General features: G+C 34.6%; 1 protein-coding gene across 1 annotated transcript; it reads right to left on the bottom strand.

The window, feature by feature from the left end:
• Positions 1-3,265: 3,265 nt before the first annotated feature.
• LOC18431319 (chlorophyll a-b binding protein of LHCII type 1-like) lies at positions 3,266-4,010 on the bottom strand. Its single transcript, XM_088858803.1, has one exon. The coding sequence runs from the start codon at positions 3,903-3,905 to the stop codon at positions 3,423-3,425; it is 483 nt and encodes a 160-aa protein (XP_088714929.1). The 5' UTR covers positions 3,906-4,010; the 3' UTR covers positions 3,266-3,422.
• Between the last annotated feature and the right edge of the window lie 10,698 nt (positions 4,011-14,708).

Below are 14,708 nucleotides of genomic sequence, written 5' to 3'. Positions count from 1 at the left end.
TTTGTAAATTCCTTCCAAATTAGCTTCAGTTATTCTGGATCTTGACTTCGTCCCAGTCTGTACACGCAATAAATGTGATTTTAAGTACATTCTTCTTAAATTTCCTAAGAATCTTAAACCTATTGCTCTGATACCATAATTGTCACTCCCCAAGAATTTACAATACTGATACTCTTGAGATGTGACAGTCAAAACATATATACATCTCTTGATAGGACAAATTTACAGTGTCGAATTCTTATAAAGTAACAAAAGAAAGTTTAAGCACAACTACAATATCTTCCAAAGTTGATCCTGACGAGCACTCAAATGAAACCGCAGTTATCCTGAAATGTTTACCATAGTTTGATGAGTTTGGCTACTCAGTAAGTGATCATCATAATCCTAAAAATAATCATGATTGAAAGAGATCAATATTTTCAAAAAGGAGATCTGTTAACAGACATGCATTAACAGTTTCACTTTAAAAAATGCATAATTAAGTATAATCCGAATAATTGAAATGCATATAACATTTTAACGGCAGTGCAAAATTCAAAAGATTTCACAAATTACCCTACCGGCGTCCAAAGTAGGTCACCTATATACCCCATCAGCGTCCTGATCGGTCCACTTAATCCCTATCGGCGTCTCAGATAGGTCCACTTAATCCATGTAGGTCCACTTATACCTCACCGGCATACCGGATGAGTCCATTTAATCCCTATCGGCGTACCAGATAGGTCAACTTATACCTCACCGGCGAACCGGATGAGTACACTTGCGTACTTAAAGTATTTTTAAATCTCTTTAAACATTAGAAAGCAGCAATATCATGTACTCAATATATCACTGAAATTATTAATATGAATTTCACTGAAACCATTAATAATAGTTACTTTCAATAACATTTCAAAACTACCCAGTCAAATATTTTGGGCTCAAATTCAGAAAGGTAACAATTCGTAAGGACAATCTAGCATAATTTCCAATCTAGTATGTATAGAAAACTCTTATAGAAATCCAAGAATACAGAATTATCACAATTTATGGGATGTCAATTCCCAAATAAACATTTCACAGACAATGCTATAATCAAATGCAAAAATATCAGTTTTCAAATAATAAGGCAGTCATTTGCACATGAATTTTACAATGTCTAAATATTCAAAAATAGAAGAAAGAAATCTCACAATTTTAGTAAAAGCAGAAATATCACATTTATTTCTAATAATTTTGCAGTATCTAAAATACTATAACAATAAACAAGAAAATAAATTTATTTCTAAGAATTTACAACATTTAAAATTTCTAACATAGATAAAATATCACAATTTTATTGAAAAGATTACTTTTCAAAACAATGAGGTCGCTTGCGCATAAAATTTATCGCGCCTAAAATTCTTGATAATAAACAGAAGTAATTATTTCATTTCATTTTTAAAAAGAACGGATTATTTTTCAAGATAATGAAGTCACTTACCTAAAATATTTGAGAGGGAGCTTCCGATAAAAATTTGACTTGAGAGAGGAGCTCACTGTGTTTCGACTAGAGAGAGAACGATCTCAAAAATTTCTAGGGTGGGAGTCATCGCCTCTCCTATTTAAATTCTTAAGATACCTTATTATTTTATTTTATGAAGTTACATGAGGTGTAACAATTATATTACACCTAAACGTTTAAAGCCCACGTCCACTCAAGGACGTGGCAAGGCATCAAAAAATTAAACCAAAAGCTTTTGAAAGTAGTGATAGTCCCTAAAGACCATCATGCTCATATGGACCATCACTTATTAAAAGGTTTTTTTTTTTTTTAAAAAAAAAATTTTAGAAGTATTACAGCTGGAGACAGTCCTAACCTTGGCTCTACACAGGGTCTCTAATTGTCTTATAAAAAAGGCTGTAATCCGGTATTGGTCCCACCTACGCAGGTTCCCTAGAGGGGTGAACTGGAGACAGTCTTAACCTTGGCTCTACACAAGGTCTCAAATAATTGTCTTATAAAAAAGGCTGTAATCCGGTATTGGTCCAGCCTACATAGGGTCCCGGGAGGGGTTAGCTGGAGACAGTCCTAACCTTGGCTCTATACAGGGTCTCAAGTAATTGTCTTATAAAAAAAGGCTGTAATCCGGTATTGGTCCCGCCCACGCAAGGTCTCGAGAGGGGGTGAGCTGGAGACAGTCCTAATCTTGGCTCTACACAGGGTCTCAAGAGGGGTGAGCTGAGACGATCCTAATCTGGTTTTTTATTGGTCCCGCCTACGCAAGGTCTCGGGAGGGGTGAGCTGGAGACGGTCCTAACCTTGGCTCCACACAGGGTCTCAAGAGGGGTGAGCTGAGACGATTCTAATTTGGTTTTTTTTTATGCATAAAGTGGTTTCTCTCATAACTCGAATCCTCGCTCTTAGGCTGGCTACTCGAGCCTCAAACCAAGTGACGGCCCGTTGCCACCCTGTCTCCTCTTATAGTTTGTTTCTCTTGTCGTGCATTTATGATTACACATTTCTTGTTGCACACGGATTCTTCTTTTGCGCTGATACTCACTCTTATGCACGGATTCCTGCGCACCTACTTCTGCGCACTTACTTCTGTGCACTAAATGTAGTGTATTTGCTCGAATGCACTGAATATTGTCTCTATTTGTGCACTGTTCCTTGTACACAGGGGTGGCAATGGGCTGGGTGGCGCGGGAAGGCCCTTGGCCTGGACTGGGCCAAGCAAAAACAAGCGCATCACAGTTCAGCTCGGCCCAGCCTGATGCTGATTTTTTTTTTGTATTTGCTTTGTTCTTTTTTAGTTTTACCCGGCTGGGCTGGGCCGGCCCTCAGGGGAAGAAAACCGGGGTTGGGCCAGGCCTGGTTCGGTGCGAGCCCTACTTGGACACATTGTCTTGCAAACCTATTATTCTTCATCTATTCCATTTGTGACCCAAATCCATCATTCACTGACCAAAACACATGGCCCCAAGCTCGGCTTGCTAGTCAGCTTGGATTTGTGGCCGGCATTGCCTGACCTATAAAGAGATTTTAAAAAGGGAAAACCATAAGATGGAAAATTAACGTTTCCTTCCCTTAGATGTTACCACTTCCTAGATTGAGAGGCCTAACTTTATCCACAGCCGGAAAGACCATGAAAAATAGCTCAACCCAATATCTCTCAATTTATCCATTCTTAAGCTAGAATTATTTATCTTTTCAAACATATTCCTAGTGAATTTTCCATGAGTTTGTGACAAATTCAGCCAAAAGAAGACTAAGAAAAATATGAAAAAAGAGGAAAACATTGGATTAATCAAAATCCATGTTAAAACATTATAAGCTCTCAAGAATCATCCAAATTTACATAATTCAGTGGAATGATGGAAGACCATCACTACACAAACCCACAACTCCATCACTCTTACACACCCTTTTCACAACACAACACTAAGAAAGGGAAGAAGAATCACTTTCCGGGCACAAAGTTGGTGGCATAGGCCCAAGCGTTGTTCTTCACTGGGTCTGCAAGGTGGTCAGCCAGGTTCTCCAATGGACCCTTTCCTGTAACAATGGCTTGAACAAAGAACCCGAACATCGAGAACATGGCGAGCCGGCCGTTCTTGATCTCCTTCACCTTCAGCTCGGCAAAGGCCTCAGGGTCCTCGGCCAGGCCTAAGGGGTCAAAGCTGCCACCGGGGTAGAGTGGGTCGGTCACCTCACCCAAGGGACCGCCGGCCACACGGTAGCCCTCGACCGCGCCCATGAGGATCACCTGAGTGGCCCAGATAGCCAAGATGCTCTGAGCGTGCACCAGGCTTGGGTTCCCCAAGTAGTCGAGTCCACCCTCACAGAAGATTTGCGCACCGGCCCTGAACCACACGGCCTCACCGAACTTGACACCATAGCGAGAGAGTAGCTTTGGGAACACACATCCCAAAGCGCCGAGCATGGCCCACCTGCAGTGGATGACCTCGAGCTCTCTGTTCTTGGCGAAGGTCTCAGGGTCGGCAGAGAGGCCAGCAGTGTCCCACCCGTAGTCACCAGGGAACTCCCCGGTGAGGTAGGATGGGGGCTCCCCGGAGAACGGGCCCAGGTCTTCACTCTGTCGGGGCCGTACCACGGGCTTCCAGACACTCGGGCCTTGCTACCAATTCAATCCGCCTCATGCTCACTCTACCATCACCACGGACAGTGCTCCCGAACTCGGACTGGGTGGCTGCGGCACGGCCTTGCCGGCAAAAGAGGGGGAGGAGAGGGACATCGTTGCCATGGCGTTGCCTGAGCAAAAGGATGTAGAGGCTGGCCAAAGCTGGGAAGCCAAGTGAAGTGAAGAGAAGAGATGGTGTTTTGGTGGTGGCTTGTGGTGGTGTGTTTATGTAGGTGGTGGCGGAGGCCTCTCTTTAATCTAATGAATATCTGAATCCTTGTTTTGATTCGCTACGTTGCTGAAATGGGGTAGCTGCTGTGGGGCCTCTATCCCCTTCTATCCATTGCAAACCTTCGCATCCATGATTTTTCCACGGACTGATGGGTTATATCGTTCTTGATCACATAAAGTTCTTTTCTTTTCTTTTTCTTCTCTCTCATTTTTTTTTTTCGTGGCTAAAAATAAACTCATGTGTGGTGACTGGAGCACGTATCAAGAGAACAACATACAATGCCAACTTCTAGCTGCCTCATATTTTTTGAACTCCACTTGTGTGCCCATGGGACAAAACCTTTTTAAACAAATAACGTTAGTGAAAATAAGTGGTTTACAAACGGACAAGGACTTTACAAAAAAAAAAAAAGAAGAAGTAAAGCCTTGAAACCTCGTTTGGATAACGTTTTCGTCGTAGAAATCTCAATGATGGCTCTAAAATCAATTTTCGGTTAGAAAATATGCTTAATTTATGATCTAATGATAATTATATAAGGGTAATATTATTCATAATTTAAGTGAGTTCTTTATCCAATAATAAGTTTCCTATCAATTTTGGAGGAGAAAAGAGAGGAAGGTTGATCCACCCCTCGAGAATAAGAAATCGTTTTCTTTTACTGCTCGATCATGGCATATATGTTTATATCTACGGTTTTATTTTTGTTTTTTTGTAATCATTAACAACGATTCAAAAAAGATTTACATGTCTTTCAGGTTCTTAAATCTGTAAATATGTAGCTTATTTTTACATATGGTATCAGAGCAATGGTTGGCTTTCATAAATACTGAGTAATCATTAACAACCATCCAAAAAAGATTTACATATTTTTCAGGTTTTTAAATCCGTAAATCTATAGCTTATTTTTACATGTAGTATCAGAGCAATGGTTGGCTTTCATGAATACTGAAAACGCTAAGTTTTTATAAGCGGCATCTAGTTGGGATTCTTAGTCGAAAAAATATAATAAATAATAAAAATTAAAATAAATAAATAATAAAAATTAAAATTAAAATATGATCCCTGGAATGGTCAGTTGCTTTCTAGTTTTATCCACCTTTAGTTGAACTTGAATATGCTTCTTCTGCGGTTTAAACTTAATCAAAATCCACTCTTGACGTGTGTATATATATATATATATATATATATATATATATATATATATATATATATATATATATATATATATATATATATATATATATATATATATATATATATATATATATATATATATAGGGAAAAGATGAGATTAGCCCACTAGCTCATGTGAACATTTGAACTCAACGTCCTAGATTGAATCTGGGCCGATCTGACAATCACGGATGTCCGATAGTGTTTGAATTTTTTTTTTTTCTATAAATCTAAATCACTTGAAATTTTAGGCGTTGTTCATCAAAAATAGGTGAATCTTTAAAAAATATCAAAAAAAATATTTGACATGAAATAAATTGAGCAAAATACCCCTGAAAAGTTTTGGGGGGTATTTTGGTAATTTTTTTTGTGAATAATTTTTTTATATTTTAATTAGGTGCGCCTTGATGAGAAGAACACAAACGTAAAATTTCAAATGATTTAAATCTGTATAAAAAAAAAATAAAACTCAAGCACTACCGGACATCTATGATCGACAGATCGGCTCAAAATCAATTTGGGCCCTAGTGGGCTAATCCCATCATTTCTCATATATATATATATATATAGTGCTTGTTAAGTTTGAGTATAAGAGTTTTTAGTAGTGGTCTGAGTACTTGTGTATTGAGTGTATTCGCTTGAGCAGAAGTGAACTACCCTGGTGGTGTATCAAGCTTATTTTATTTGTATCAAGCTTGTCTTATATAAGTTTTATGTTCCGATGTTTTATTAGTCATGGTTCTATTGTTAATGTTGTGTTGTTTATTATATTCTTGTTGCTTTGCATTTTATTATTCTGGTTCTGTTGTTTTGTTTAACTGATTAACAACAGTTAAAGCCAAGTTCTATATATAACAATATCAGAGCCAAGTTCTATTCAGTGGTGAACTGATTAATTGTACAAATTTAGATTTTTTGGTAAATCTCAAGTCACCGTGACCCAAAGATCGCCATTGAGCCAGAAGGCATGGAAGGTGTAGTGACTGTTTCCAGTTGATACAGATTAAGACTATAAAATCGAATATGGAAAATTTGTTCAGAACACTATCTAGTAAGACAACTTCTACTAACACACTTCATGTAAATAATACGGAAGAAGTTATTATCGATAATATCGAAAAACAAATCCACAATTGGAACATCCCAAAAGTTCCTATAACGGATGTTTATAAAAAGAGGACTTTTGATTTTAAAAGTAGCTTCTCAATTAAAACTATTAAGAAAATTATTTTTGTCATGGAAACTCAAGACAGTTTCCAACTTCTATCCTCAAGGATGGTTAAAGAACATAAAAGAAAAGATTTCAACTATCTGCATATTGGCCTGGTCCAAATAGTTGTTAAACCCTTAACCAGGATAGGGTTAAACAACTATGTTTTGTTTTGCTTAAGGGATAACAGACATAGAAGGTTCACCGATTTTTTATTAAGAATCATCGAATCAACTCTTTGCAATGGTTCAATATATTTTAATTGCTTTGCGAATTTAACTCTGAATCTAGAAACTCAAGGTTTTGATATGGATCCTGAATCTTAAAAGTTAGCTCTCGTTTATAGAATCGGTTATAAAGTTATGAACACTCTATATCCAAATGCGAGGCAATGGATACAAAGGGTCAGACCATTTTCTTTCAAACAAATATGGTTAAATCTAATCTGGTTATACCTGAGTCTGTATCTTGAACACATGTTAAATTACCGAAAAGATGGTTTTTTCAGTCTAAAAATCAGACTAAGATTCTTAAAATTAGAGTCTGAACAAATAATCGAATATCCAGATGGAGAAATTGAAATACAATTTCCATCGTCTAGAAAAACTAAACTAAGTATTTCCAATACACTTCCTAGAAATCCGCCAAGAACCTCAACCTCCTCTATTCCTCAATCAGATTATGAAAAAGCCCATAATGAAAGAATAATCCTAAAAGGACTTAGAAATGCTTCAAATCAAGTCCAACATCCAGTATATAGAGTAAACACTCCTAGTTCTTCTCAAACTGAACCAGAGGAACCAACCCTATTAAAATTTGACTTTGATATACTTACAATCCAAAGTCAATACGAGTTTATCATTGATAGAGAATGGATTAAAAGAGATTACCTTTCAGAAGAAAACAGACAAATAAGGGAATGATTTTTCCAATAATTTAAAGAAGAATTAATGGATGCTTTTAATAAAAAGTTAAATAAAATTATAATACAACATAGAAGGAATGTGAAATTCTTCAAATGACTCAAGTATATCCTTAAAAAAGAAGGGATTAAGCTTTCAGAGTTTAAAATAAATATGGCTGAAAAGGCCTTTCAGACCTTTCACACTATCGAAGGTGAAACTGTCGAATCTATCCATCGCCCATAAATGAGTTTACAATTAAAATGAGAGAAGCTTGAAACTAAAGCTTTCGCCCTTTAAATTGGGGCCTAAGGAATCTGAAAATCATATGGCCAAATTAGAGGAAATATCATACATCATATAACAGAATAATTACACAAATCTCTTCCTACAAACTATAGGAAAACAAACTTCTAGAATTGAAAATGTCTTGAATAATTTGAAATCTGTACGGCAAGAAAAAAAAGAAGAAAATCAAAGGGAAACAATGTCATTCAAACCACCACCAAGTATAGAAGCAGGAAAATTCAGCCTGCAAGGAATAAAGAGAAAAAAAGATTATAAAGAATTGGTTGATGAGTTAGTCAAAAGACTTGCAAAACCGAATATTAATGAGAAGGGAAAACCTCTCATCGGTGAGCTACAAAGTTCTACAAAAAGATCAGAATTATACAAACCAAGAAATTTTTGAGATAGAAAATGCATTTTAAACAGAAAGCTTCACAATCTTAACATAATAGATTATGGGGGGAAAACTAGGCAAGTTGCCCAACTAGAATGTATTATCTTATATCCACTCCTGTTGATCTCCAAATAGAAGAACATCATTATTTCTAGTTCTGTGTCATATTCATGAAGGTCAATTGTAAATTAGAATATAGATGGCTTGTCGGAAAATCAGATCCTTGATCTTATGAAACACATGACAATATATGCCACCGCTTATAAAGCAAGTGGAAACAAAGATCATGAAATTGCCATAGCTATCATATGTGGCTTTACATGATGGCTTAGAGGATGGCGGGATTTTCATATGGATGAGACTGCAAATGATCAAATCCTAAATGCTACTAATCAATGGATTATTAAAACTGAAGCCGGGCCTGGACAAGTCCAAGAAAATGTAGTTGACGAAGGTGATGCAGTTAATACACTGATCTACACTGTCACCCTTCACTTTGTTTTAAATGGTAGAGATATTTTCTACTCTAGATTATTATCTAGGGAAGATAGTAAGGTAGATCATTGGAAGGAAAAATTCATAGCTGGACTTCCCCATCTTTTTACTGAAACGGTTAAAACATGGCTGAAAAATAAACATGGATGAATTATTCCTTATTCCGTTTATACCCTTGGAGAATTATAGGTAGAAATCTGCGCTGAAGGCCTTGCTTTGTGCACAGACCTGAAACTTCAAAGAAAATTAGAAAAACAAAGAATGATAGGGAAGAAAGAACTATGAGACTTTTGTGAGCAGTTTGGGTATAATACTTTACCCTCTTCTAAACCCTCTCACAAAGAAAAATACAAAAATTTACAAAAGTCAAAATTTAAACAATCGTAGGGAAGAAAACAAACATTTCCTAAAAGATTTATGCAAGATCACTCTTTCAAACAAAAGGGAAAAAAGAAAGATACATGTTTGTTATAACTACGGGAAGGTACGTCTTTATAAAAATAAATGCAGAGTTAAAAAGAAAATCAATGCACTCGAAATCGACGAAGATATCAAAAAACAATTATTCTTTTAGTGAATAGAGATAATTCTGATAGTTCTTCTAACTCTAATGGAGAAATTTTACTTAGAGAAATAAATGATGAGGATTTGATCCTCACTAGCTCTGATGCTGATTTAGATGATGATGATACTCTTGGAAATGCCTGCCAACGCAATTTCTACAAAGCTATCATTGATATGAATAGTTTAAACCTAAATACTCTTACAAAAGAAAAAAGTTTAATCATTGACCTGATTGATAAAATTAGTAACCTAGAGGCTAAAAATGAAGCCTTGGTTCAATATATCGACATGGCAAAAGATCCATATAGACTTACTACTTCAAAACCTTCTCTCGTACCAACAACAAAAGAATACAATTTCCACGACATCCTTAAAAGGGTTCAAGACAAAACTCAAACTATCGGGGAACCTTCAATTCCTGATTTAAAATATGAGATAAATAAAGTTCGCAATGAATTGATAACCTTGAAAACTAGAGTTCAATTCTTGGAAATGGCAACTGCTACTTTTAATAGAAAAGAATGTATTCATGATGAAAATACTGAAGTAGAATTCAACAACTTGATGAATGAATATCACCATAATCTTCTACTGCCAGAAGCGGAAGATACACTTCCGAAAGTTATAGAAAATAATGACCCTGAAACTTCAAACAAATGTAACATGCTAGAAAAAATCAAACTTCAAAACTGTGAATATGTCAACCTTTTAGACAAAGTCATAACTCAACGATGGTATACTATCGTTAAAATAGTAGTACAAAAGGAATATAGTTTCCAAACCACTGCTCTTATTGACTCTAGAGCAGATCTAAACTGTATAAATGAGGACCTAGTCCCTACAAAATACTTTAGTAAAACTATCCAAGTTTTAAACATCACTGATGGAAGTAAAATGTTAATAAACTATAAACTATCTAATATAGCAGTTTGCAATAATAGAGCATGTTGTAAATTTCCTTTTATCATAGTTAAAGGATTAAGTCAACGGGTTATTATTGGAACCTTATTCCTAAATATGCTTTACCCTATTAAAATTGATGCTACCGGTATTGAGGCTAAGATTGAGGGACATAAGGTAAAATTTACCTTCATAGATAAGCCTAAAGTTCATGAAATAAATAACATTAAGAATAAAATCTCTACAAAGGAAAAATTCCTTTTTTATCTAAAAGATGAGATTAAGTATAAGACCATTGAAGAAAAAATATTATCTCCAGAAATACAAAATAAAATTACTACTTTCAAAACAATTCTTGAAAAAGAAATATGCTTTAATGTCCCTAACGCTTTTTGGAATAGAAAACAACATATAGTTGAACTTCCTTATGAACCAGGTCTCAATGAGAGAAAAATACCTACAAAAGCAAGGCATATTCAAATGAATAATAGGCTCATTGAAATTTACCAAAAATAGATGCAAGAATTACTTGATAAAAAACTTATTAGAAAAAGTTCCTCACCCTGGAGCTGCTCACTCTTTTATGTTGAGAAGGCTTCTGAAATCGAAAGAGGAGCCCCTAGATTGGTTATAAATTATAAACTATTAAATAAAGGATTAAGATGGATTCGGTATCCAATTCCAAATAAAAGAGATCTCTTGGATTGATTGGTAAATGCCTGCGTATTTTCAAAGTTTGACTTAAAATCTGGATATTGGCTAATCTAAATAATAGAAAAAGATAGTTATAAAACAACCTTGTCCATTTCGGGCATTATGAATGAAACATTATGCCTTTTAGTTTAAAAAATACATCATCTGAATTTCAAAACATTATGAATGTTATATTCAATCCTTATACCAAATTCATGATTGTATACGTTGATGATGTACTTGTTTTCTCTGAATCCACTGATCAATATTGGAAACATATAAGCACAATTTTAAAAGCTGTTAAAAATACTGGGTTGGTGTTATCAGCAAAAAAGATAAATCTTTTTCAAACAAAAATAAGGTTTCTTGGACATAACATTTATCAAAGAATGATCATTCCCATTAATAGGGCAATTGAATTTACGTCAAAATTCTCATATATCATTAAGGATAAAACCGAACTTCAACGGTTTCTTGGTTGCCTAAATTATATCTCTGATTTTTATAAGGACGTTGCTATAAACACTAAATCTTTGTTTCAACGGTTAAAAAAGAACCCTCTTGATTGGACTGACGAATATACTAGAGCAGTTAGAAAACTAAAATTGAAAGCCAAAGAATTACCTTGCTTGGTATTATCTAATCCTACAGCTTTTAAAATTATTGAAACCGATGCCTCTAAACAAGGGCTAGGTAGCGTACTTAAACAAAAACTTCATGAGCAATAACAATTGGTCCAATATACTTCAAAAACCTGGAACCTAGCTCAACAAAACTATTCCACTGTGAAATTCTTGCCATTGTTCATTGTGTAACTAAATTCTAGAGAGACCTGCTAAATCAATGTTTTTTTATTCGTATTGATTGTAAGGCAACTAAGGATATCCTTGAAAAAGATGTAAAAAATCTCGTCTCAAAACAAATATTTACTGGATGGCAAAGTATCCTTTCAGTGTTTCAATTTAGAATTGAACACATTAATAGTAAAAGTAACCATCTTCCTGACTTTTGGACCCGAGAATTTGTGCAGGGAAGGCAGGAGAAAGCAAAATCAAAATCACTAAATGGATACAGTTCTCAGTCTGAATAAAGGGTTGGCTACACTATCAATATCTCCAAGGAAGTTCAAGAGATTGATATATCTCCCCTGCCATCTCCTTTAAGCACTAATAGTCCTTGTCAAAGTGCTAATAGAACTCATTTTCTTGAGACGACTTATATATCACTCATAGTCGTTGAAAATGATCACAAAGCAAAAATTCCTACTGAAATAGCAGCAATATATTTACGAAACCACATGCATCCCAATATGGGATAAAGATGTAGAGAATGGTTTGAGGCCATACTTATAGAAACAGGATCGATGACTATAGTTCACCACTATAGAAATAATGACACAGAAATTGCGTACTCAAAATTCCAAATTCATAAGATCATCACTTATAAAAACTGGGGACTTGATCATTTAAAACCAAGGACGTTAAATACCAAAGGATTTAAAATTAAATCATACCATTATTTCGAATATATAAAAGCATGGAATGAAGTATTGGCCTATCAAAATACCAAGAATTCACATAGTTGATATGTACAGTTTAAAATAACTGAACTTGTAGAATTCCCTAACTGGTTAAAAAATTGGTTCTTTTTATAGGGATCATGCAGCCAAATACTTCCTTCAAAAATGCAAGTATCACAGAGAAAGTTTTCTGACTACAATAAACATTGTTTAAAAAAAGACTATCATTTATACATCATGGCCTTATATCAGGTCCTTTGGATTCTTAAATGAACATATCAGCTATCAGAAGACGATATGGACAGATGGAATTATATCCCAGAGTTACGCCGACAAATATCGCTAAAATGGTGGGACAGCTATTAAAATAACTCCTTGGATCCGGAAAAAATTTATATGAAATTAGTACCTTCCTCCTTACAAAATTCTAATATGGATGTAACATAATACGTTGCAATAATGCAATAGAAGAATCCAAAATTATCAAAGGCATAACTTAAAAGGAAGCTACTATTAGCACTTGAAGAAGATGTTGATAAAATATCTACATCAACAAAAGAAGAAGAGGAGACTGAGGATTATAGCCCTCTAAATGGTGATGATTATGCAAGGATCAATTTTCCTCCAATGAACTAAAATAAATTCTTAAACAGGGATGGTACGACTCCAAATTTACCCAAGGCACTTGTCCCTAAAACTACCAACAAAATACAAGGCTATTACAGCCACCGACATATTACTATAGCTACCAACAAACTTTTTAAGAATACATGGCACATTTCCACTATGCAAATGGAATCTAACTTTTCCAAAAGGTGTCGGTGCATTATTAAAGGGGTCATTGTGGATTTTAAACCATTTCAAATCCGGCTACTTCCAATCTATAAAAAGAAGAAGCCACATACATTAAGGGGGAGAAGAGTTCGAGTGTTTGAGTGCTTGTTTGAGTAAGAATCAGTGTGCTTATTAAATTTGAGTATGAGAGTTTTTAGTATTGGTCTGAGTACTTATGTATTGAGTGTATTGGCTTGAGCAGAAGTGAACTACCTTGGTGGTGTATTAAGTTTATTTTATCTGTATCAAGGTTATCTTATGTAAGTTTTTTGTTCCTATGTTTTATTAGTCCTGGGTCTATTGTTCTGTTTAACTGATTAACAATAGTTAAAGCCAAGTGATATATATATATATATATATATATATATATATATATATATATATATATATATATATATATATAACTCTTTCTAAGGCCTATAGGTGAAAATGAACAATGATTTCGCCTACCCTCACCGCCATCCAAACTTCATCGTACGGTTACATTTGTGCGGTAGTGTTTCAATTTTTATTTTTTTTCAACAAATTCAAATTACTAGAAATTTAGAGCATGTATACATCTTGAGGCGCACCTAATAAAAATATGAAAAAAATAATTCGGAAATAAAAATTGACCAAAATACCCCTATAAATTTATGGGGGTATTTTGGTCAATTTATATTTTACGAATTATTTTTTTCATATTTTTATTAGGTGCGCCTCACTAAGATGTACACACACACCAAATTTCAGATCATTCCGATTAGCAAAAATAAATAAAAATTGAAATACTACTGTACAATTGTGACCGTACGATGAAGTTTTGATAGTGATGAGGGTATGTGAAATCACTGTTCAATTTCACCTATAGGCGTTTCGTAGTATCTTCTTATATATATATATATATACATATATATATATATATATATATAGAAGATGCTAGGGTGATCCCACTAGCTCACATAATAGTATAGGTCTAATGGTCCAGATTGAATCTAGGCCAATCTGACGGCCGAGAGTGTTTGAATTTTAATTTTTTTCCCCTACAAATCCAAATAACTTGAAATTTTAGATGAATACTTTTCTTATCAAGATGCACCTAATAAAAATATAAAAAAAATAATCTGAATAATTAAAAAAAATCAAAATACCCCTAAAACTTTATGGGGGTATTTTGGTTATTTTTTTCATGTATAATATTGTTTTAATATTTTTTGAATATTCATCTATTTTTTATCAACATACGTCTAAAATTTTAAGTGATTTGGATTTGTAGAAAAAAAATTAAAATTCAAACACTATCGGACATCCATGATCGTTAGATTGGCCCAGATTCAATCTGGACCATTGAGCTCTCTTTTTTTTGTGAGCCCATTAAACGTATATGCTGATGCATATCTTGCACTTGCTGAGGATGTTTGT

This window comes from Amborella trichopoda, chromosome 2 (assembly GCF_054954075.1).
Source record: "Amborella trichopoda isolate Santa Cruz 75 chromosome 2, AtrichopodaSantaCruz75HAP2 v2.0, whole genome shotgun sequence".
Lineage (NCBI taxonomy): Eukaryota > Viridiplantae > Streptophyta > Magnoliopsida > Amborellales > Amborellaceae > Amborella > Amborella trichopoda.
Note: the sequence above shows the minus strand (reverse complement) of the source record. Positions and strands in the feature narration are given on the sequence as shown.